At 43.9% G+C, this 22,461-nt stretch overlaps 1 protein-coding gene across 4 annotated transcripts in view; it reads left to right on the plus strand.

The window, feature by feature from the left end:
* LOC135220715 (intraflagellar transport protein 20 homolog) overlaps nt 1-22,461 on the plus strand; it is a 148,047-nt gene that overhangs the window by 68,364 nt on the left and 57,222 nt on the right. For 3 of the 4 annotated variants that reach the window (XM_064258133.1, XM_064258131.1, XM_064258132.1), the window contains exons 2-3: nt 21,959-22,039; nt 22,186-22,344. In XM_064258133.1, coding sequence (XP_064114203.1) covers nt 22,218-22,344 — 127 coding nt within the window. In that variant the 5' untranslated portion in view covers nt 21,959-22,039; nt 22,186-22,217. Of the gene's footprint in view, nt 1-14,235; nt 14,261-21,958; nt 22,040-22,185; nt 22,345-22,461 lie in introns of those variants that run through there. The other variant, XM_064258134.1, reaches the window with a different exon arrangement.

Consider the following 22,461-nt stretch of genomic DNA (forward strand, 5'->3'; position numbering starts at 1 on the left):
GGCATACTCTATCATAAATTAATTTAAATCTTTTCATTGCATATGATGTCTGAATCTAGTTAGCCTAGTTTCAGACTTTGTTGTCTGCAAGGGGTAAGGTGAGGCTACCGAAACCTTCGGTAGACACTCGCTTAGTATACATGACGTTTACATGTTTTCTTTGTTGAAAGATCAATGTAATTAGTGTAATGTTGACTGATTCCGAAAGAAGACATATGATTCGTATGTACGCAAATTAGAGCGTGATAGAATCAGGAGGTCTTCCTCCACAGTAAACAGAAGTTAGGATAATGAACCTACTAACCTCCTGTAGACTTTATTTTGCCTAACCCTGTGGTATGGCTTACGGGCCTAGAGGAAGTGTCTGTGTGAGGTAATGCCCTTTCTATTATGGTGGATTACAATAAAGTGCTCGCTCTCCAATCAGATGTTGTGAGTGTAGTGATGTTGATTTTGCCTATAAGGCCTCTAGGTCTAGACCTCTGTCGGACTCCCAGGACCAGGGAGGGGGCAAGTCGAAAACCGAAGGAGGGTTACGGGAACCCCCCACCGATCTGGCGTCCCTTTGGCAGGACCTGAAGACGCTTCCAAGGCTGCCAAAGATCGTGCACGTGCACGAATCATGAAAGATTGCTTCTCGTCCTCCGAGGCGTCCTCCCCGCAGGGTTGGAGCTCTCGGAAGGACTCGCGCCCTCTAAAAAAGAACCTTTAGAGAAGAGGATGCTTCGCGTCCTCTCTCTCGTTAGGAGGGAGCATCAGAGTACTGATCTGGCGTCCTTTCGGCATGACTTAATATCGATAAGCGTGACAAAGACGCAAGATGTCGCACAGGCGGCCGTCGTCTTTGTCAAGAGATAAAAAAATGTCCATAAGGCAGGACCCTCACGAGGACGCCTTTCGAGACACTCAACGCTCTATCGAGAGGAAGGAACGTCGTTACTCTTGTAGCAAGGATTGTTTTCTTGCTCTCCAAGACGCTCCCCTCCCTCCTCTCCTCATGGCGCTCTGTATACGTTAGGTGACGTTCGCTTTACTACGAAACGGGATATTGTTCAAGCTGATAAGCTTGACGTCCGGCAAGCTGATTTGCATAGTCAAACAGCTCGCCAAGACGCCTCTTACTCGTCCCTAAGGGACGCTCTGTCAGCGGACAGAGATGACTCTGGTTCGGCAGTTACGCTGGACAGACTATCCTGGTTTTCGACAGGAGAAGGGCAAAGCATTCCTCATACCCAAGAACACACAGGCGTCCTTTTAAATGCCATTCTGCAGTGTCGATGAGCGTGACAAAGACGCAAGATGTCGCACAGGCGGCCGTCGTTTTTGTCAAGAGTGGCGAACGTCCTTAAGACTCGTCCTGATGACGATCACCGTACTTCTGCTTAGGACACTCGCGTTTCATGAGCGGCTCTCCCCTCGCCAGGAAGTCTCTCAGCTATGACGCTTCCCTTGATGTTCGTCGCTCTCCTTTTCCAGACGCTCTTCAAGATGCTCAAAGAATGCAATCAGGATGATCGGCAAGCACCCCGCGAGGATGCCTTTCGGAACGCTCGGCGTTCCTTTTTTGAGCGCGTTTCTGGATATGTTCATTTGCATTACAAAGACGCAAGATGTCGCACAGGCGGCCACCGTCTTTGTTAGAATGTAATGAAGGTCTTTAAGGCCGTCTTGGAGACGATAGCCGTACGTCTTCCTATAGTGCTCTCACACTTCAGGAGCAGCGTGCGGCTCTCCAAGACGCCTCTCTGGTGGCCTTTCATGCATCAGGGTGCTCGATAAGATCCTCTCTGAGATGCCGTTCAGATCCCTTGGTGTTCTATGCACCAATACGCTCGGTAAGACACTCGCGAGGACGTCTCTTGAAGACGCTCAACGTCCTACGCATTGAGACGTCAGGAAGCTTTTGCAGATGCTCAACGTCCTACACGAAGATACGCTCATCAGGACGCTCTGGAAGACGCTCGACGTCATAAACATTGATAAGCTTTTTGGAAGACGCTCGATGTCTTACACATCTGGACGCTCGCCAGGACGATAGCGAGGACGCTTTTGAAGACGCTCGGCATCCTACACGTCATGACGCTCGGTAGAGCACTTGCCAGGACGTTCTTCAGACGTTCGGCAGGATTCCTGCAAGAACGCTCTTCAAGAGGGCGTCGTCGAAGAAGAGGAAGGAGTTTGGTCTCGTCAAGATGTCTACTTCGCTTTCTACGAAGGGAGCGTTCAATAGAATCCATGACTTGATGAATTCCAGAAAAACTGTAAGCAGATTTCGGTGTCATAAAACGCCTCTGTCTGCTTTCGGGACTGCGCTGCCGAAGGGGAACATTAAGGTCCTACCTGTCGTAAGCCCAGTCTCTAATCAGGAATCCTGCCCCTTCCTCGATTTCTGCGGGAATCAGGAAGACTATATGCTCGAATTCCTGGATTACTTTCCGTCATGGGTTAGTTCTCATTGACAAAGTTCTTAATAACATTTTATCGCATAAGCGGATAAGCTCTCATTAACAAAATTCGAAAGAGCTCTCATTCATTAGTCAGAGGCTCATCCAGGAAAAAGACTTGTAGACTACGTCCATGAAGTCTTATGTCCAATATCATAAGAAGCTTGAACTTTCCTTTTCGATCTTCGGTTCTCACTTGAGGATTTTCATTCGAATAATATTAATTCCTTCTCTTGGCAAAGAGAACGAAGACAGTCGATTTCCATTCTCTCTCTCTTCCTCGTCGAGGAAAGAATGTAGTAGAGAATTAGATGTTCAAGTCATATACGCATATCGTAGTTACCCCTACAGATGGCAACCGAAAGGACTGTTATTTTAAGTGTATTTAATCGGTCCTTCCTGCAAACTTCCAGGAGTTTCCGGTGTAAGGACAACGCTTAAAGGTATTGTTACAACAACACCAACTCAGCTTCTGCATCTAGCAAATTATGTTTCGCTTAAATATGCCTGCTTGAGAATTTCCTTCTGATCGATAATAGTAACAAACCTATTCCTTCGTAGAAGAGAGTAGCTGGTAACTCAGGCAGAATAGTGCGAGACGAGAAGGCTGCTGTCATTGTGGATGATGCAGTATATTTAATCAGTACTCCCGGCAACTTTCCAGGAGTTTCCGATTTAACATTTGGTCAATTAAGCGTAGTGTTACGACAACACAAAATCAGCTTCTGTATTTAGCGAATTCTGTTTCGCTTAGATATGCCAACTTGAGAGTTTCTGTTCAAATAATGGAAAATCTATTCCTTAGATGAATAGAATAGCTGGCAACTCGGCATAATACTGCGAGAAGGTGAACATAAGCTGCTGCCTGTAACTGTCACAGTGTCACCAACTCAGTATCAGGTAGTTCGCTGTTATGCTCGGTCGGTTACGTCTCTCTCTCCCGCGGGATTGATTGACGAACCGTATCTCTGCCCTACAATCATGGACTTTAGCCTCGGGTTGAGGGGATTTCTAGTAATCATGAATAAACACGACTTCCTTTTGCTAAGAAATTTTCAACAGAGATATCTCTTAGACCTGTTCGGCGCTGGTTACCGCACTGTAACAGAATTCTGTACGAGTCTACCGCGGCATAGCACTATAATAATGCTCTCCTGCTTATGCAAAGCGCAGCCTTATTAGGGAAGGAAGCATGCTTAGTGAGGGAATGGATGATTCTGCTGGGGACCATTTCCTCGCTGGAGAAGCTTGTTTCCCTGAATAGACTGCAATTCAGACCTCTACAGTTTTTCCTACAGGAGAACTGAAATAACATCAAAGATCTAGAAATAATTCTAAATGTCTCTCAATGGGTTAAGGATCACCTCAGGTGATACCGAGAGGGTGCCAGGCATCCGGACAGAGGTACAGAGGTCCTGGCACATAATCTAAAAGAATTGGAAGCAATTTGGTTGGCTCTCCAGTTCCTCGAAGAGTGAGTTTTTGGTCGAGTGGTCCAAATCATCTCAGATAATTCCGCAGCTCTCTCATATCCCAAGAAGAGAGAGATGGTTATCGGCATAGGCACGGAACGTAACGATCCTCAAGAGGTTCGTTACACGATTGCACGTCCGTGTGGATCTTCTCGATCGACGGCAGCAACTACTGACGTCTGAGTAATCCTCGCTTAGAAGTATGTCGAGAGTTGTGGAGACTTTGGGGACGTCCTTTTGTAGATTTCTTCGCAATATTGAAGACGAAGAAGCTGCCTCTACGTTGCTCCCTTATTCTCGATCCGAGAGCGGTAGCAATAGGCACCATCCTTTAGTATGGAATGGGGATAGTTGGTTAGTCTCTTTTCACCTATTCAAAAGCTTAGGAAATATAATAAGATAATCGCTGGCGTCAGAGGGAGCAAGAAAGACGCTGATCTCCCCATGTTGGCCTTCGAGAGGCTGGATTCACAGAGGTCACGTCCTTCAGAGAGCACTTTCCAGGGAGAGAATCGGTCTACTCTAACAGCCTCACTTCGAGAGGTACCTAAAACCTCTCTGCTCTGAGTCTGAATGCGTTCAGACTGTCAAGAAGCGAGAGGATCTTCAAGATTAATTGCAAGTCTCATTGCCAAAGCAAAGCAGTGCTGCATATTTTGCAGTGTACCAATCGGAGTGGGCCGTTTCTGGACAAAGGGCAGGAAGAATGACTGTTCCTCCACCTCTGACATCTGTGAATTACATTACCGTCTTCCCTTTCCGTCTGAAGTATGGGATAAGCTAGCAGTCCCAACGATTGTAGAATACGGAAATATGTTGTTGACGGCCTCTAGGCTCAGAGATTCGGATCTGTCAAACAACAAAGCCCTTCACCATCTTTGAGGTCTGTGGAAATCTTGAAATGGTCTAGATCGAAGCTTCCGGCATGGAACTTAGACGTAGTCTGAAGTTCCTGATGTCAAAGCATTTCGAACCTCTCCTTTCTGTAAACTTAATACACATGACCAGAAAGGCTAATTTTCTAACCACTCTAGCTACGGCAAAGAGGGTTAGTGAGGTTTTAGCCATCATCAGAGGTTTTGGCTTTAGAGGACATAATTCGGTGCGTCCTCTAAGCCTTCCGTTCTTGCTAAGAACGAAAACCCGTCTAACCCTTGGCCCAGAGGCCTGGAGATCAAGGGGATGGCACAAATTATTGGGCAAGAGCCACAGAGAGTCCTGTGCCCTGTCGGGGCTCCCAAGTTTTATCTTGATAAAACTAAGGAAAGTTGAGGTCATTTGGACAATCTGCGGTGTTCCGTAAAAAAACCAGACTTGCCCATGTCGAAGAACACCCTGGCGTTATGGTTAAGGAGTTCTTTTAAAGAGGCTCATTCACTATGTTTGAACAAAGATTTGAAATCTTTTAGACTGAATGCTTACGAGGTGAGGGCGCGGCCTCGGAAGCATTTCAAAAAAGCATGACACTCAGTAATAGTATCCTGAGTGCCACGTTTGAGCGAAGCAACTCTATGTTCGCTTCACACTCCCAACGGGATGTGAAGTCGACATATGAGATCTGCAAGTCGCTAGGACCATACATATCCGTAGAAATATTATTGGGGGCAGGAAGCAGCACGAATCCTATCCTATAGAAAAGGGATAGGTGTGCTTTTAATTTTGAAGGGTCGGTCGCTTGAGGCGCTTTCCCTTTCTTTAGCCATGCAATTTGTTTCCCAAAATCCTTCTATTCTGTCCCTTCCCACCTCCAAGGGTGGGATTCAGCTATATATATATCTGGCAGGTAAGTGTCATGAACAAAATGATATTGTCATGATTCAATAAAGTTTGTTCATACTTACCTGGCAGATATACATATAATCAAGTACCCACCCAACTCCCCTCAGGGGACAGTGGCTTTAGAAAATCTGAATAGAAAACGGGAATGGTTCCTGATACCCGCCTCCCAGCGGCGGGAATGGGTACTAACCACCTGGCCGACCACTGTGTGTGCCAGGAGTTTTGAAATTCTGTCGGACTTCAGAGAATACAGCTATATATATATCTGCCAGGTAAGTATGAACAAACTTTATTGTATCATGACAATATCATTTTCATTAACCCCTTTTTTATATACTTGTTTGGTATCTGTTAAGCTTGGATGGGAATTCTCTTGATACCTTTTCACCGGCAGACACAGGTCAAACCCAGAAAAGGGATTTTGACGAAGGAAAAATCTATTTCTGGTGGAAGACCTGTGTCGCCCGATGAACCCATCCCTTCTACTCCTTTTTCCCACCCTTAACCAATCCAAGCTAGGGTGTCTATTCCAGGAATGTGGATGGCGCGCGGGTCGGGTGGTAGTAGCAAGAGCGAGAGCGAGGTAGGGGGAGTAATCTTCGTAACGGCTCTCGCCGTGGGAGGGATTTTGGAAAGGAATCTTCTAATTGGCAGAAGACCTGTGAGTAGTGGCTTCCACTCGCCTTGTACTTTAGACCCGACGCCCTCTGGGTGCTCGCGCAAGGGTAGTAACCTCAGCACACCATGCCAGCTGTTTTCTCTGGTATATCTAGAATCTATTTATATTTGGAAAAGTGAGCTACAGGACTTTTCACCGGGCGACACAGGTCTTCCCATAAGTCGGCTCCTCTCTTTTTGAGGTTTTTTGATGTAGGAGAGGCTAATTGGAGAAGGACCCGTGTTAGTGGTTTCACTCGCCCCAGAAACCATACCGGCACCTTTTAATAAAGGTGAGCGAGCCAGAATATTCTGGCATTTCCAATTTAGCGGTTCTCTGGTATTATAACAATATTTTACCTTAGAAATAGTGCTAAAGGAACCTATTTCACTGGGCGACATGGGCCCTTCGCCCAGAAATAGATTTTTCCTACATCAAAATCCCTTTTTTCTGCCCATTTGACAATTTTGTTAATAGCCAGCTGCATTTTTCTCTCAGCCACTGCCATTTGTGAGGCTGCAAACAATAGAGAGAGGTCATCAACAAATAAGAAAAACATTACATATATCTTTAAGAATCAAAGGCAATGCCGTTAATGCACAAAGCAAACGGTGTCACACTAAGGACACTTCCCTGTGGAACTCCTTCTTGGCTGTAAAGAGATGAAAATGAGTTTCCAACTTTAACCCTGAACCTTTGATTTTTTTGGAAAGCTTGGATGAATAATGGTAATTCTCCTAGGAATTCATAATCATGGAGTGTCTTCAAAATAACATATCTCCAGGTTGTATAAGCTTTCTCCAGGTCAAAGAAAACTGATACATGATGTTTTCTGGAGATGAAAGCTTCGCATATTGAATTTTCTAGATGCACTAAGATGTCAGTACAACAATGTATTTGGGCTGGAGTTATAAGGCCCTTCTTTTCTAAGATCCATATAAGACACACATTAACCATTTTTTCCATCAACTTACATATGCATGATGTTAGAGCAATAGGACGATAACTAGACGGAGTAGTACCATCCTTCTGTGGCCTCAAAAAAAACGCTAGTAATATAGCTATTTTCCACAAAGCTGGAAATGCATTTTCTCTCCATATTTTATTAATAATACTGAGCAAAAACTTGTGTTCCGAGTGGCAAATTTTTTATCATAGAATAGGTTATGTCATCTGCACCAGGAGCAGATTCATTACATGATGACAAGGCAGATAAAAATTCCTGAAAGATAAATGGCTGGTTATATGATTCGCCGCACATGGACATAAAGTCGAGAATTTTATTTTCCTTTTGAATGTTTTCTTCATAGTAAGATGAGCTTGGGTTTTTAGATGAAACACTAGCAAAATGGTCAGCAAATCCTTACTAACATCCTCTGGATTGGCAACCATGTTTCCATTTACTAATAACACTGGTGGAGGTGTTGGTACATATTTGCCACTAATTTTACCTAATTTATTCCAGACTTCAGTTAAGGGGTTTTCCAATTAATTTTTGAGATAAAATCTACCCATGACTGATGTTTGGCTTGTTTTACTTGGTATCGAAATCTGGTTTATGCCTTCTTAAATAAGATTAAATAATAGGAACATTTATTTCTGGAATAGTGTGTAAAAGCTGCTCGCATTGCTTTACGAGCTATTTAACATTGAAGGTTCCACCAAGGAACTGGCTTTCTTTTAAATTTTCCAGTTGTACGAGGAATTGTCTTCTGGGCAGCATCAATAATTAATTTACAAAGGAAATCCAGGGCATCATCCAGGGACTGGAAATCCTCAATATCCATTTCTAAAAAAGTTAGGGTTTTGAATAATGCCCAGTTGGCTTTATCCAAAATCCAACAAGACGATCTTGGTATTGCAATTTCACCTACTACATTAATAAAAATGGGAAAATTATCACTTCCTAATCCTTCACCCATTGCATTCCAAGAAAAGTCACGATAACAATCAGGACTGCAAACTGATAAATCTATCACAGAAAAGGTCCCAGTTTGAATATGAAAATGTGTTGGTTCTCCAGAATTAAGGATTGCAAGCTCTTGGTCTTCAATAAAATTATAAATATAGTTTTCTCTAGGATTGGAAATTACATCACCCCACGAGGGGTGTCTTCCATTAAAATCACCAACAATAAGAAAAGGCCTTGGAAGCTGACTTATAAATCCCTCTAATTCTCAAGTCAGATTATGATATATTCTATTTGGAGGTAAATACAGTGAACATATGGTATATTTCTTTTGCAGAAAAATCTGAACAGCAACCACTTGTCTGTTTGCAGTGGATATTTTTTGGAAGCTGTATCTCACCTAATTAACATAGCACTTCCACCATGAATCCCTACTTGCTCGCCATAATCAAAATGGTAAAAAAAGTATTCTTTAGGACATGATTTTTTGTCCAAGCATAGTCTCTTGCAGGGCAATGCATATTGGTAAGTTTTCTTCTATTAAAATTTTTAGAGATTAATACTTGGCTTGCATCCCCTGACAGTTTCATTGCAATATTGAAAGCCTGCGATCCATTACTACTGATGATTAATTATCATCTTTTACACATTTTAAATTGGGGATATTGCTCTGGATAACGATGGATTTCTGAGAGGAAAGTTCATTACTTTCATTTTCACTTTTATCTTTTCTTTTTTCTGATGTTCTTTCTCTTTTCCTGTGATCTGATTTGGGCCGAGTTCCATTGGATGTAGTCAACTGTATTCCTTTAAGTATTTCTGCTGTACAAGATTTAAGAACCTGTAGTATTGGTTGATGGAGTGATTGTGTTATTTTGATTATTTAAAGAACATCCCGCTTAAGGTTTATCATCACCATGCTCCTCTCCACGTGGTGTTGTCTCAGCCTGGTTTGACTTTGTGACTGCAGCGGATGGTTGCTGTTGCACTGCATGAGTAGCTGGCACTTGTACACTGGACTGTGGCTTCTTAATTACTGATGAAAATGTAACTCCCGGTCTTATTTGAAGTTCTAGTACTTTCTTTCTGGCGTTTTTAAACAAAATCTTTTTCAGAACTTTAGTTGTTTGCACCTCCTTCTTTAAAATAAATTTCACACAACTTTTTGAGGATGCAGAATGATTTTCTCCACAATTAATACAAGAAGGTGGCTCATTGCATGGTCCATGTGCTTCTTTGCCACAATTGCAACATAAAGCAGGTTCTTCATTTATTTTCTTTCTACATTTCTGGATCAAATGGCCAAACATCTGGCAATGGTAACATCTCAAAGGTGATGGTATGTATGGCTTAACTTTGAAGTTCAGGCATCCTGCCTTGATAGCATTAGGTAATTTATTGGTGTTATAAGTGAGGATTAGCACTGCCAGGGGAACAATCTGATCCCCCACCTTCTTTCTCATTCTGACCACCTTTGCCACATTTTGTTCCTCTAATTCCTGCTGAGTTTCTTCGATGTCTAATAAAAGCAGTTCGGGAGAATATATAACTCCTCAACTTTGGTTATAAATAGGATGAGGGAAACACGTAACTTTTCACCCTACTAAGGTATTCATCTCGAGCAATTTTTCACTTTGTTCAGGTGAGGGGACTTTGACTTAATAGGGTCCCATCATCTTGTGGATGATTTTTTGGTACACAGTTACATACATTATTAATTTCTCTGCTTGCTTTAAATACGTACACTGATATTCTGCAATACATCATCTTCGAGCCTGAGAACTATTGACTTATTGTATGAAACTAATTCATACATACCAGGAAGAATCTCTATTTTTCCTTTCTTATTACTCTGAATATTTAAGTTCCTTGAATTCAATTTTGCGTTTTTCTTTCTTTCCAAAACAGAAGAAAAAGGTTCCATCATAACGATGTTTGAACCTGAATTATCCATTGCCAAGTCCATTTCCATGTCAGGGTCAGATGATAAAAGAGGGGGGGTAGGCCATATATATACATAAAGATATAATTCCTCCGGGTAATCCCCATACCCACCACGGAGCCACAATTAGATGACAGGGTCATCCCTTTGACAAAGGGTGCCCTAGGGGTATTACCTGGATATACACCTCACCCTCAGTGCTAAGGCGTCATGATGTTCCGTTGAGATCACAACCCGGCACCAAAGGCAGGGTTTGACATGAAACTTTCCCCTCACTCGACCATGTCGGGTACTCGAGTTCTACAGGTGAGAGGGCATGCCGTCCATCCTCACCTTCCATCAAAGCCAAAGCACAAGTCAAATCATATTCAGAACCAAGCCAAAAGTCATTAACATAAAACCCACACCTAAATAGGAGGAGGAGGTAGAAAAATAGAAATAATTTACAGGAAGAGGAAAAAGCCGACTAATTTTGTTTGACCAACAGCTGGGTCCCAAGGACCGGTGAGAAACCATCCCCCATCAGGCATCAGGGTCCAGCTGCTGGTCCCTAAGCCCCCTACCCACGCCAAGGGGTCAGCATCTAGGGGGGTGTTGATACCTCTACCAAGAGATGCGGAAGCTACTGACCGATTCAAGGCTTCTTGCAGAAGCAAAACACCGCTGGAGCTGCGCAGACCTACCGCTTCATGACCTTGACTCAGCAACCTGGATTGAACCAAACTAATATCCAAGGGCCATCTTCCCCAACATGGGAAGAAGCCGAAAACAGAGGAAGATACACTGGGAACTACTCTCGGTCCAGTGATCACAGAAGTGGGACAGGTAACCGAGGCATCTGCTGCAGCAACACTGAAACCAGCGGAAGACGAAGGGATACCGAAAGAAGTAACTTGCGAAGGCAAGAAAGACATCAACATCTTACCCGCACGGGAAAAACCTGCAGAACGCGACACAGCCGCATTAGAAGCAAAAGTACTCTCATAAGACAAACAAACAAAGGAGAAGGTATGAGACACCCACCCCCCCACCCACCCCCGGAGGCGGGGCTGCCAAATGTTCCGAGACTGAAGCAGAAACCCCCGAAACCGGGGGAAGAGAAACTGATGAACCCGGGAATATAGAAGGGTTAGAAACCATCCTTTTAAGGGAAAGAAAATAAATTGAATCCTTACCACCTTGACAATCTAGATACATATTGTTACAAAATTCAGGGAAATTCTTAAGAACATGGTCTTGAATATTACTGAAACCCAAAAGAAAACACTGCCTTACCAAAGACCTGTAACCCTCTGAAAGGCCTAAGAGATCACCATTATGGTCCGCTAAATTGAATTGAGCAACGTCTGAGGAACCCTTAAAAGGCAAAGGTTCTGAAGTACTTCCTGACAGAAAGGGAACCTTTGAAGAGGAGGGGGCGTTCAGAGTATCTACCGCTGATGGAACTAAGTTGATACTCGCTGAAGGAGGAAGGCCAGATTTTACCTTCGGCACAGTATTGGCCGGGAACAAACAGATCTCTGGATCCAATGGGGGTCCTAACCTAGCAGGACTAAATAAAGGATCTGAAGCCAACTGCCCTTGGAACCGTGCCTGGCCTAGCTGATCCCTAACACTCTTAGTTGTCTGTGTCATTCTTATTTCTGATTTAATTTTCAGACTTACATTTTGTTCATACGCGAACAAACCGTCGGTCTTAACAATACAATAATTTCTAGTGCCTAGCTGGATCCGGTAAAAAAGTAGATGAAAGCAAGGAATCTTGTGGTATCTGGCAACACATGCGTAGATCGGGTGAAGAGTGGGCAAGCGCCGAACATCTACATACAATGGTTATCCCATATATCATTCTACATCACTCAGTTTCTGAGTGGTTAGATTTTAGTGTATCTAGCTTCTCAACAGGCTTCAGTCCCTCTCCAAGAACTATTTCTTTTGAGAGCTGGACTGGCGGGTAGGCCCCCAGCCGGTCTAGGATGTCTTATACCTCCCTCCAAGTATGAGTCTATCCTATTGTTAAGACCGAGGTTTGTTCGCGTATAAACAAATGACAAATTTTCTAAGACAATTTGTATTTTTCATAGCTACAAACCTGATGTCTTAACGTTATGCTGCCTGCCTCTAGCTGCCCCTCTTTTTGTTAAGTCATCCTGAGTTGGGAAAGACTAGCGTAGCCTAGATGTTCAGCGTTTGACCACTCTTCACCCGATCTACGCATGTGTTGCCAGATACCACAAGATTCCTTGCTTTCATCTACTTTTTTACCGGATCCAACTAGCCGCTAGAAATTATCCTATTGTTAAGACCTCAGGTTTGTAGCTATGAAAAATACAAATTGTCTTAGAAAATTTGTAATTTCAGGGGAATAAGGGAATTCTGCTGCAGACACTGCCTGCTCCTGGCCAGGGGGGACGGTAGTTCCTAACCTTTTGGTGTTTGGATCTCCATGACCCCCGGCACCCATCAGAGCTGGTTCCGGAACAGGCAGGGGAGCTGGAAGAGAGCAGTTCCTCAATTGTTCCCTATTGCTACCTTTCATCTCGTTCTGCAACTTTGACATCTGTGTAGTAAATAACCCAGACATACTCAATGTCAACCTATCCTATAAGTGATTGGCGTGAGTAGTCACTGTCGGCTGGCGGCAGTGCCGCCAACTGTGGACAGGTGACTTGGTAACACTTCACCTGCAGCATTGGTAATGCTGGCAGTTAAAATTTTACCTAAATGTTAGTAATTTTTGTGGGGTTCTTCGGGCTGGTCAGGTGACCAGGGCTAATTCAGCTGGTGTATTGCAATATAGCGGGTTTTCTCCTGTTCTTAAGGAAAATTAAAAAGATTGTCATATTTCACAGTCGCAGGTTATAGGTCCATGCTGAGCAGCACCTTTAGGCTTCACCCACCAGACATATTGGACAGTAGGATTTTGCATGATCTCTTGAGATCATTTAGAATCAAATGCCCTATCGTTCCGCTTTGGGCCCCATCATGGGGTTTAGCGGTGGTTTTGAAGTTATTAAGCTCTGTGGCTTTCGAACCATTAGAGACGTTACCACTAAGAGAGTTGACGAAGAAAGTGTTGTTTCTTGTCGCTCTTGCCATGGCTAGGAGAGTCTGAGAGATACAAGCAGTAGCCAGATCAGTTTCTTTCTTGGGGCAAGACCTTTTTCTTTTTTATCTTCCCGAGTTTGTAGCCAAGTCAGAGTCAGAGTTAAATCTTATGCCTAGAGCATTCAAGGTTTCTTCCTTAGAAGAATTCGTAGGAGGCGACAAGTCTCAAATGCTACTGTGTCCTGTACGAGCCTTAAGGATCTGTTTGTCTCGCACGGAGAAGCTCGTTCCTCATCCTAGAACTCTGTCTCTCTCAGGAATCCATCTAGATCCATCTCAAAGAATGCTATTAGTTTCTTTCTGTGGGAAGTTATTTCTCAGGTCTCCAGTAATTCGTCTTCCTTTTTGGAATCGAATAGTAATGTTTTGTGAGCTAAAGCGCATAGTATAAGAAGTATGGCTACTTCGTCGGCCTTTCTTTGGATCTTCTCAGTGTTGGCGATTCTACAAGCAGCAACCTGGAAGTCAGTTTCAGTATTCACGTCATTTTATGTGAAGGACGTTCAGTTTTTGTCGGAGGAGGGTTACTTGCTAGGCCCTTTCGTCGCAGCCAATGCAGTTATACGATAATTTCGTTCGCATTAGGGTTACAAGGGTAGGATTCTGTTTAGTGGTGTAGGGCTTTTTTTTCTTTCTTTTTGGTTTCTTAATTAAGTTAAAGTGTCCTGTTCACGAGTTTTGGTTTGTCAGATAAGGCAGGCAGGTTACAGAACTGGATAGCATCGGCTACGCTTCGCACATACTTTGGGATCCCAAGGACCTGCTCTTGCAACTTCTCCTCCAAACATGAGAGGCTAAAATAGCGACATGGGAGGTTTCAAATTTACTTCGTACATGGGAGGTATACAATACCACATGGGAGTTTAGCATGGAGACGAACCTGACTTATGAGACTGACGTGAGGTACTCTCCCCTCTGGCATTTTCATTGGCCGAATGGAACAAATAGGTGAGATTACTATACCTTACTTACAGTATGCAATTACTGAGTTACCTGCCTATGTTCATGGGCAGTTGGGTTGAATTAGATTGATCCCGCCTCCAATTAAATGGTGTTAATCGGGCTAATTCAGCATTCACGGATTGTATTGCAATATGAAGTTTTCATAATAACACTAATATTATAATACTTACCTGAGCACCTGAATGATTCCCACCCTCCTCCTCTCCACTATTAGTTGTGAATTGTGAATGACACAATTGAAGATTAGGCCAATGGCGGCCGGTACGTATGGCAGTGTTGCCAATGGTTCACAGGTAACTCAGTAGACAGTTTACCGATAGCATTGATAACACTGTCAGTTACCCAATTGATGGGTAAGTCTGTGAGGATGTAGTTCAGGGGTAGGTAAGAACTACAATATTAGTTTTATTATGAAAACTTCATGTCTCGGTTATAGTGAGAGCTAAACTAAGGCAGTCATTGTTAATGCAGAGCCAAATAGATACTTTTCTTTATACATCACCAAACAAAAGCTTTAATGTTCATTTATTGAGTTGATAAACAAGAGATGGCCTTTCTTCAATTTTGCTATGTAGATAGCAGACTTTTGCAATTATTTTGGTGTCGAGGAAGTTGTCTGTGTTGGCTGCTCAAAGCCATAGTTTTATTGTAGTGTCTTACCGAACAATTATAGAGAATTATAGAGCCGTGATTTCCACGAGCGGCAGGATACTAAATTCAAATTTAGCGCGTAGGCGTCGCCAACACTGGTGGTGATGACGTCATCTCCCTCCACTCGCGGGAGAACCAGGTACAACTGCCCAGGTGAATCCAATTCTTTTCCTGCCGGCGTCCGGTGAACATCGGTGGTCGGTGCGGTTGGATGACTTTGCTTCGCTTTTTTCTTGTGGATTTGATCTTCGGAATTGGTGAAGTACTCTTTTTTGGCGTTGTTGTTATTTTGCTTATTATTTAGGCGTTGCCATGTCGGATTCTAGTCCGTCGGGAGTTAGGTTTTGCATCTCAGGATGTAAAACTAGATTATCCAAGTTAGAGTATGATTTTCACACTAAATGTGTTAAGTGTAGGGGACAGGTTTGTTCAGCAGATCGAACATGTAACGAGTGTAGTGATTGGCCTGATTCTCAATGGAAGTTTTTTAGTTCATACTCGGAGAAATTAGCTAAAGACAGAATTAGAAAAGCAGCGCTTAGGGAAAGTAGACTTAGCTCTGCTTCGTCTTGCGATGCATCTGTTCCTTCTGTTTCTCCTCAAATTGTTATGTCTCCTTTAACTACACCTCCTATTCCTCCTACTAATCCCACTTCTCCGGCTTCCCGTGTAGTTTCTTCCGACACCATTGCCAGTCTGGAATCGAGGTTAGATCAGAAATTTTGTTGGACTAGCGAATACGGTTTTGCAACTTGGTAATTCAGTTAAGACGTTTTTGGAGAAAGCGGCTTCAGGTAAGAGTGTAGTTGAGGGTGCGTCTGTCTGTCCTGACACGTCTCCTAGACAAAGGTCACTGTCCAGCTCCCCCGCACCGGGGAGAAGACATACCGGAAGTCCAAGGGAGTCGATCGGGATTTGCCCACAGACAGGCGCCTCTCTTGTTGAGCCTGTTGCGCCTCAACAGGGCTCGGTTAAGCGTTGGAAAGGTGTTGCGGTCAGACGCCTTTCGAATGATTCAAGCGATTCGTCTCCGGTCGCGCGGCGCTCTTGGCGAGATTCGCCCGTTTCGCGTCCCTTAAAGAGGCGTTCAGGCGCTGATTCTTCGCCTCCTCCAGTCAAGCGGTATAAGGAGCCTGAGAGTAGGGTTGCGCCTCGGCCGTTAGCGGCTCATTCGTCGCCTCAATCTGTGCCTTTTTCGGCTCCATCTACTAGTAGAGGTTGTGGTTTTAGCGCTGTAGCTAGCAGTTCTAAGGGTGTTTCTTTAGGCGCTTTCTCGTCTGTTACGCCTGATGCGCCTGTTTCGCCTCGAATTTCGGCGGCGCCGAGCGAGGCGCAAGTAGTTTTTCCGCCTCCTGCTGAACATTTAGGCTCTTCCAAGCCTACGTTAACTGTTTTTGATTCGTCTCTGGCGCCTTTGCGCAAGCAGTTAGAGATGTTAACCAACTGGATGAATGAGTCCAAGGGTGGTTCGAAACCTTTAGATCCGGTTGTAGTTCCGTCTACTTCTTCGGCGGTATCGGAGAATGAAGAAGAAGTAGAGGAGGAGGATTCACATCACCTCTCGTGTTATTCACGTCTCCTTAGATTTCTTCTGGTATCTTATCCAGATTATTTTGAGAAAGCGGCTCCGCGCTCCCCAACTTCGACTTTTTTGATGAGGAGGAAAACTTCAGACCCTCTCCTCCCAAAACTTGTTCTATCTAAAGCGGTTAGACATTCGTTGAAAGAGACGGAGAAATGGATGTCTATGAAAAGAGACTTAGGGAAGGCGCTTTTTGCTTACCCTCCCTCTAAGTTGCTTCGTAAGAGGTATAGGTTTTATGTAACTGGGAAGCTCCTTCTCTGGGAGTTTCTGCCTCCTCCCAGGGAGACTTCTCCAGTTTAATCGACTCCTCTAGAAGATCTGCTTTCGCCGCAGCGAAAGTTTTCTTTACAGCGCCTGAGTTGGACCACGTTGTAAAGAATCAATTTAAACTTTTGGAAGTCTTTAGCTTCCTTGATTGGACTATTGGCGCTTTAGCGGCCAAGATCGAAGACTGTCCTTCTCTTTCTCAGGAGTTAGCAGAGGATTGGATTGGTGTTCTGTCCTGTGCGGACAAATCCATTAGGGATGGATGTGATGAGTTAGCTTCGCTCATCGCCTTTGGTACCCTTAAGAAAAGGCAACTTTGGTGCTCCTTTGCTTCTAAAAGGGTTACTTCCCAACAGAAGTCTGCTCTCTTGTTTGCTCCTTTTGTGAAAGATAACCTCTTTCCAGACGATGTAGTGTTGTCTATTTCGTCTGCGCTAGATAAGAAATCTACTTCGGATTTACTGGCACAGTCTACTAAGAGACTTAAAGCTCCTTTGGAGACTGTTCCTTCGGTTTCTCCTCTGGCCCAAGCGCCTTTTCGAGGGAGAAAACCCAAGCGCTTCTTTCGGCCGAAGTCGAATTTGCGACCTCAGTCTAAGGCCTCGGCCAAGGTTAACAAACCTTCCAAATGAAAGCTCGGTTCTTCATGCACCAGTGGGAGCCAGGCTGGCTCTGTTTTGGGAGGAATGGGAAAACAGAGGAGCAGAAGCCTGGGTAGTGCAAGTACTCAAGTTCGGCTATCGTATTCCTCTCGTTTCACCTCCCTCGCTCTCACCTGTGCCAATTCCATTCCAGGCATACTCTCCGGGCTCAGACAAATTTCTGGCGCTAGCCGCAGAAGTGGAAGCGCTTGTGCTCAAAGAAGCGATAGAACAGATAGAAGGGGATTTTCCTCCAGGCTTTTACAATCGCCTTTTTGTAGTTCCCAAGTCATCAGGGGCTGGAGGCCGGTTTTGGATGTGAGCGCCCTGAACTTGCATGTCCAGAAAACAAAATTTCATATGGAGACCACTCGGTCGGTTCTGGAGTCCATCAGACAGGGGGATTGGATGGTCTCTCTGGACATGCAAGACGCTTATTTTCACATTCCGATACATCGCGAATCTCGGAAGTACCTGAGGTTCATGTTCGAAGGCAAGGTGTTTCAGTTTCGGGCGCTTTGCTTCGGACTAGCGACCGCTCCTCAAGTTTTCACCAGGGTTCTATCCCCGATAGGAAGCTGGCTGCACATATTAGGAGTAAGAATCTCCCTCTATTTGGACGATTGGCTTCTCCGGTCGGAATCAGAGAGTCGGTGCATGAAGGACCTTGGAACAACTCTGGATCTTGCCAGAAAGTTAGGAATTCTGGTCAACAAACAGAAGTCCCAGTTGGTTCCATCTCAGAGCATCCTTTATTTGGGGATGATTCTGAATGCTCAAGTTTTTCGGGCTTTTCTGTCCCCGAAGAGGGTTCAAGGCTGTCTGGAGACAGTTCAGGAGTTCTTGGACAAAAAGGTAAGTTCTGCCAATCATTGTGAGGTGAGGGCTCCTGGGCAAATTGATGTCAGTGGAGAAATTTGTGACGTTGGGAAGACTGCACATGAGACCTCTGCAGTTTTTCCTGAGAGCCTCTTGGTGCAGGAAGACACAACCAGACTCGATTACCTTTCCTGTCACAGATCAAATAAAAGAGGACATAAAGTGGTGGCTCTCTCGAGCAAGGTTGGAAGGAGGGTTAGATTTACGACCCATCCTCCCAAACCTACAGTTCTTTTCCGACGCATCGGACACAGGTTGGGGAGCCCTGCTGGGAAATCAACGGACTTCAGGAGCTTGGTCGGAGAAGGAGAAGAAGTTCCACATAAATGTAAAGGAACTTTTAGCAATTTTCCTGGGGCTCAGACAGTTTCGGAGCTTAGTAGAAGGTCGGGTAGTGGCAGTGCATTCCGACAACTCCACGGCTCTCTCGTACGTGCGGAAACAGGGGGGGACTCAGTCTTTCTCTCTATACGAAGTAGCCAAGGATCTCCTCCTGTGGTCAAACGAAGCGAAGGTTCAGCTAGTCCCGAGATTTGTTCCGGGAAAGATGAACGTCCTGGCGGACGAGTTAAGTCGTCAACAGCAAGTGTTACCTCTGTAGTGGACTTTGGACAACAAGATTTGTCAGAAACTTTGGCGCCTTTGGGGACGACCGTCAATAGACCTGTTCGCGACATCAAGGAACAACCGTCTTCCTCTCTTTTGTTCTCCAGTTCCAGATCCTCTAGCTTGGTCGGTGGACGCAATGCTGTTGGATTGGTCGGGTCTGGAAGCTTATGCATTCCCTCCGTTCGGTCTAATAAGAGAGGTGCTGAACAAGTTTCATGTTGCACAGCAATGTAACACTAACGTTAATCGCTCCCTTTTGGCCCAGGAAAGAGTGGTTCCCGGACCTTCTCCAGTTGTTAGTAGACTTCCCCAGACTTCTTCCTCCAGAGAAGTGGCTTCTCAAACAACCTCACTTCAAGAGGTTCCACCAAAACTTGTCCGCTCTAGCTCTGACAGGGTTCAGACTGTCCGGAATCTTGTCAGAGCGAAAGGGTTTTCAAGAAGAGCTGCAGAAGCTATCGCTCGTTGTAGGAGAGAGTCTTCTAACAAACTCTATCAAGGGAAGTGGAGAATCTTCAGAGAGTGGTGTAGAAGTGCTAAAGTCTCTACTTCTGCGACCTCTTTAACAGAAATAGCAGATTTTCTTCTATTTCTTAGGAACTCTAAGAAACTGGCTCCCTCGACGATCAGAGGATATAGAGCCATGCTCTCTTCGGTTTTTCGACATCGAGGTTTGGATATTTCCTCCAATTCAGATCTGTCGGACCTCATTAGGTCTTTCGAAACCACTAAGCTCCCGCAGGATACAGTGGCTTGGAACTTAGATGTGGTGCTTAAGTTCCCTCAGGGGGGCCACCGTTTGAGCCTTTGAAGTCGGCTTCACTCAGGAACTTGACTAAGAAGGCACTTTTTCTTATTGCACTAGCTTCTGCTAAGCGTGTCAGCGAATTGCACGCTATAGACAAAAGAGTCGGTTTCTCTCAAGGCAATGCTGTATTTTCGGTATCTTTGACCTTTCTAGCCAAAAATGAGAATCCTTCTAATCCTTGGCCGAGGAGTTTTGTGGTAAGGAACTTATCTGATTTGGTTGGACATGAGGAGGAAGAAAGGCTCTTATGTCCAGTCAGGGCTATTAAGCAGTATCTGTTTGCCACTAAGGGTATTAGAGGACAATCTTCTAAGCTCTGAACCTCGGTTCAAAATCCCTCTCGTCCTCTTTCTAAGAATGCTATATCGTTCTTTATTAGAGAGCTTATCAGGGAAGCTCACTTGCAGTCCGAGAACGACAATCTTTCCGTTCTGAGAGTTAAAGCTCACGAGGTTAGACCAGTGGCAACTTCTTTAGCATTCAGAAAGAATTTATCTTTAGCTTCGATTCTTCAGAGCACGTTCTGGAGATCGAATTCGGTTTTTGCGACTCATTATCTCAAAGAGATAGAAACGGTTTTCGAGAATTGTAAAACGTTAGGTCCCGTGGCGGTTTCTGGCATGGTGTTGGGAGAAACGGCACAGGGGTCGTCACCTCTATGCTAACTTTTCACCTTGAATAGGTTGTCGAGTTCAAGGGAAGCTGGGGGTACTGAGTACCTGGGATACTCACCAGTCTGTTAGGTCAGATTTTACAATGGTTGGGTATATAGGTTTTTAAATCTGGTGTTGGTGACAAATGTTTTGTATGATTGAATTTCTGGTCTTAGCCCAGGGCAAGGGCAATCTTTGTTGTTACTATCCTCCGTCAGTCAGCCTTGACTCGCTTGAACTACGGAAGGATTCCACTCCTGTAGAGGCTAACTTTGGTCAAATTCCAATTCCTCTACAATAGTAAGAAGAGCACCGACCAGAGGCAGTAACAGTCTGCTGTAGCTCTCTTACAAGGTAAGGTACAACAGACACCTTGAGTGTTTACTGGTATTGTAATAAATGTAACCATTTAAAAATACTAGTGGTCCACTGAATCCCACCTTCCCATAAATGTGTAATCAGCTCTATAATTGTTCGGTAAGACACTACAATAAAAATGAAATTTTCATTATTAAAATGAAGTTTTATTGTATACTTACCGAACAATTATGATTATACCCACCCTCCTCCCCTTAGGTGGACGGACGGGCAGAAAGAATTGGATTCACCTGGGCAGTTGTACCTGGTTCTCCCGCGAGTGGAGGGAGATGACGTCATCACCACCAGTGTTGGCGACGCCTACGCGCTAAATTTGAATTTAGTATCCTGCCGCTCGTGGAAATCACGGCTCTATAATTCTCTATAATTGTTCGGTAAGTATACAATAAAACTTCATTTTAATAATGAAAATTTCATTTTTAAGAGCAATGATCCAATAAGGGCTCTCAGAAGCCTGCTCAATTTATACATCACTATTTACCTCAGCTTATGATGCTCAGGGTAAAACTCATTTAAAGTCTGACACTGTTTACTTTATTACTCCCATCTCTGGTTTTCTGTCTTATTTAATTGTAACCATGAAGTTGGTTTTCTGTCTTATTTAATTGTAACTATGAAGTTTTTATTCCCTCCTGACTGGTATATTTATCCTGGAAGCGCTTATCTGAATGTCAGGCATCTAAGCTATAGTATTTAAGAGGTCACAAAGTTTGGATCTGTGCACCTTGTCTTGGCTATTGAACTTAGATGACTGAACTCAATGAGTGTTAAATTTACCAAATTTCTTGACCCTCTTGTTATGTCAGGCCCAACTTAACAGGGTAGGGGTCCACATTGGTCTTACTTTCTTTGCCTAAGCCATATTCCATTCCCTCAATATCATATTACATGTGGTATGGGACCTGTACCTTGTTGTTGGGGGTCTTATGATCTGTTCATTTCTACCAGAAATAATTATGGCTCTACTACAGGGTTCAAGTCCAGCACTGAACCTACTTTTAATATGAAGATGATTTCCTGTCACACTTCAGTGCCTTGGTTTAAATTTTTTTTTAAGACTGGATAGCCTTCCCAAAATACCCGAGTGTAGATGTAAATTGATGAGGTTAAGTGTTGTAATATTTTTTGAAATAACATTTTATTTTTACATAATGAATATTGCCTGCTCTTGAACAACTCAAGGAATGATTAAATACCACTATTACTTACCAGAGGTGCTACCCAGAAGGATAATTGGCCTTGTGTACCTATGGAGCTGCTGACTGCATGGATTAGGCAGAAGTAGGCTAGAAGGTTAGTAAGTAATAACATTGTTGTACTGTATTTCTAAAAAATCTGCTATTGTTATGAGAGAGACATTTTAAACTTGTAGTGATAATTACAGGTGTATTTGCTGTTTATAAGTTGAATTAAGAGAAATTAAAATTGTATCACCACAGCTGATATTTCAAGACAAGGATATTCCTGAAACATGGCTGATGAAACACTTGCACGAGCTGGCCTTTATTTTGATGAGTTGAATAAAATTCGAGTTTTGGAACCAGCTGTAGCCCAGCAGACAGCCGAACTTAAGGAGGAATGTAAAGAATTTGTTGACAGTAAGTACTTAAAGAGTGACAGTAAATAGTGTGGGAGCTCCAGAGATTTGTATTACATCTCGAGTACAAAAGGTTTGATAGATAAACTCATCAGCTGGTGTGATGGGGACCTCCAAA

This window comes from Macrobrachium nipponense, chromosome 2 (genome assembly GCF_015104395.2).
Source record: "Macrobrachium nipponense isolate FS-2020 chromosome 2, ASM1510439v2, whole genome shotgun sequence".
NCBI classification, from domain to species: domain Eukaryota; kingdom Metazoa; phylum Arthropoda; class Malacostraca; order Decapoda; family Palaemonidae; genus Macrobrachium; species Macrobrachium nipponense.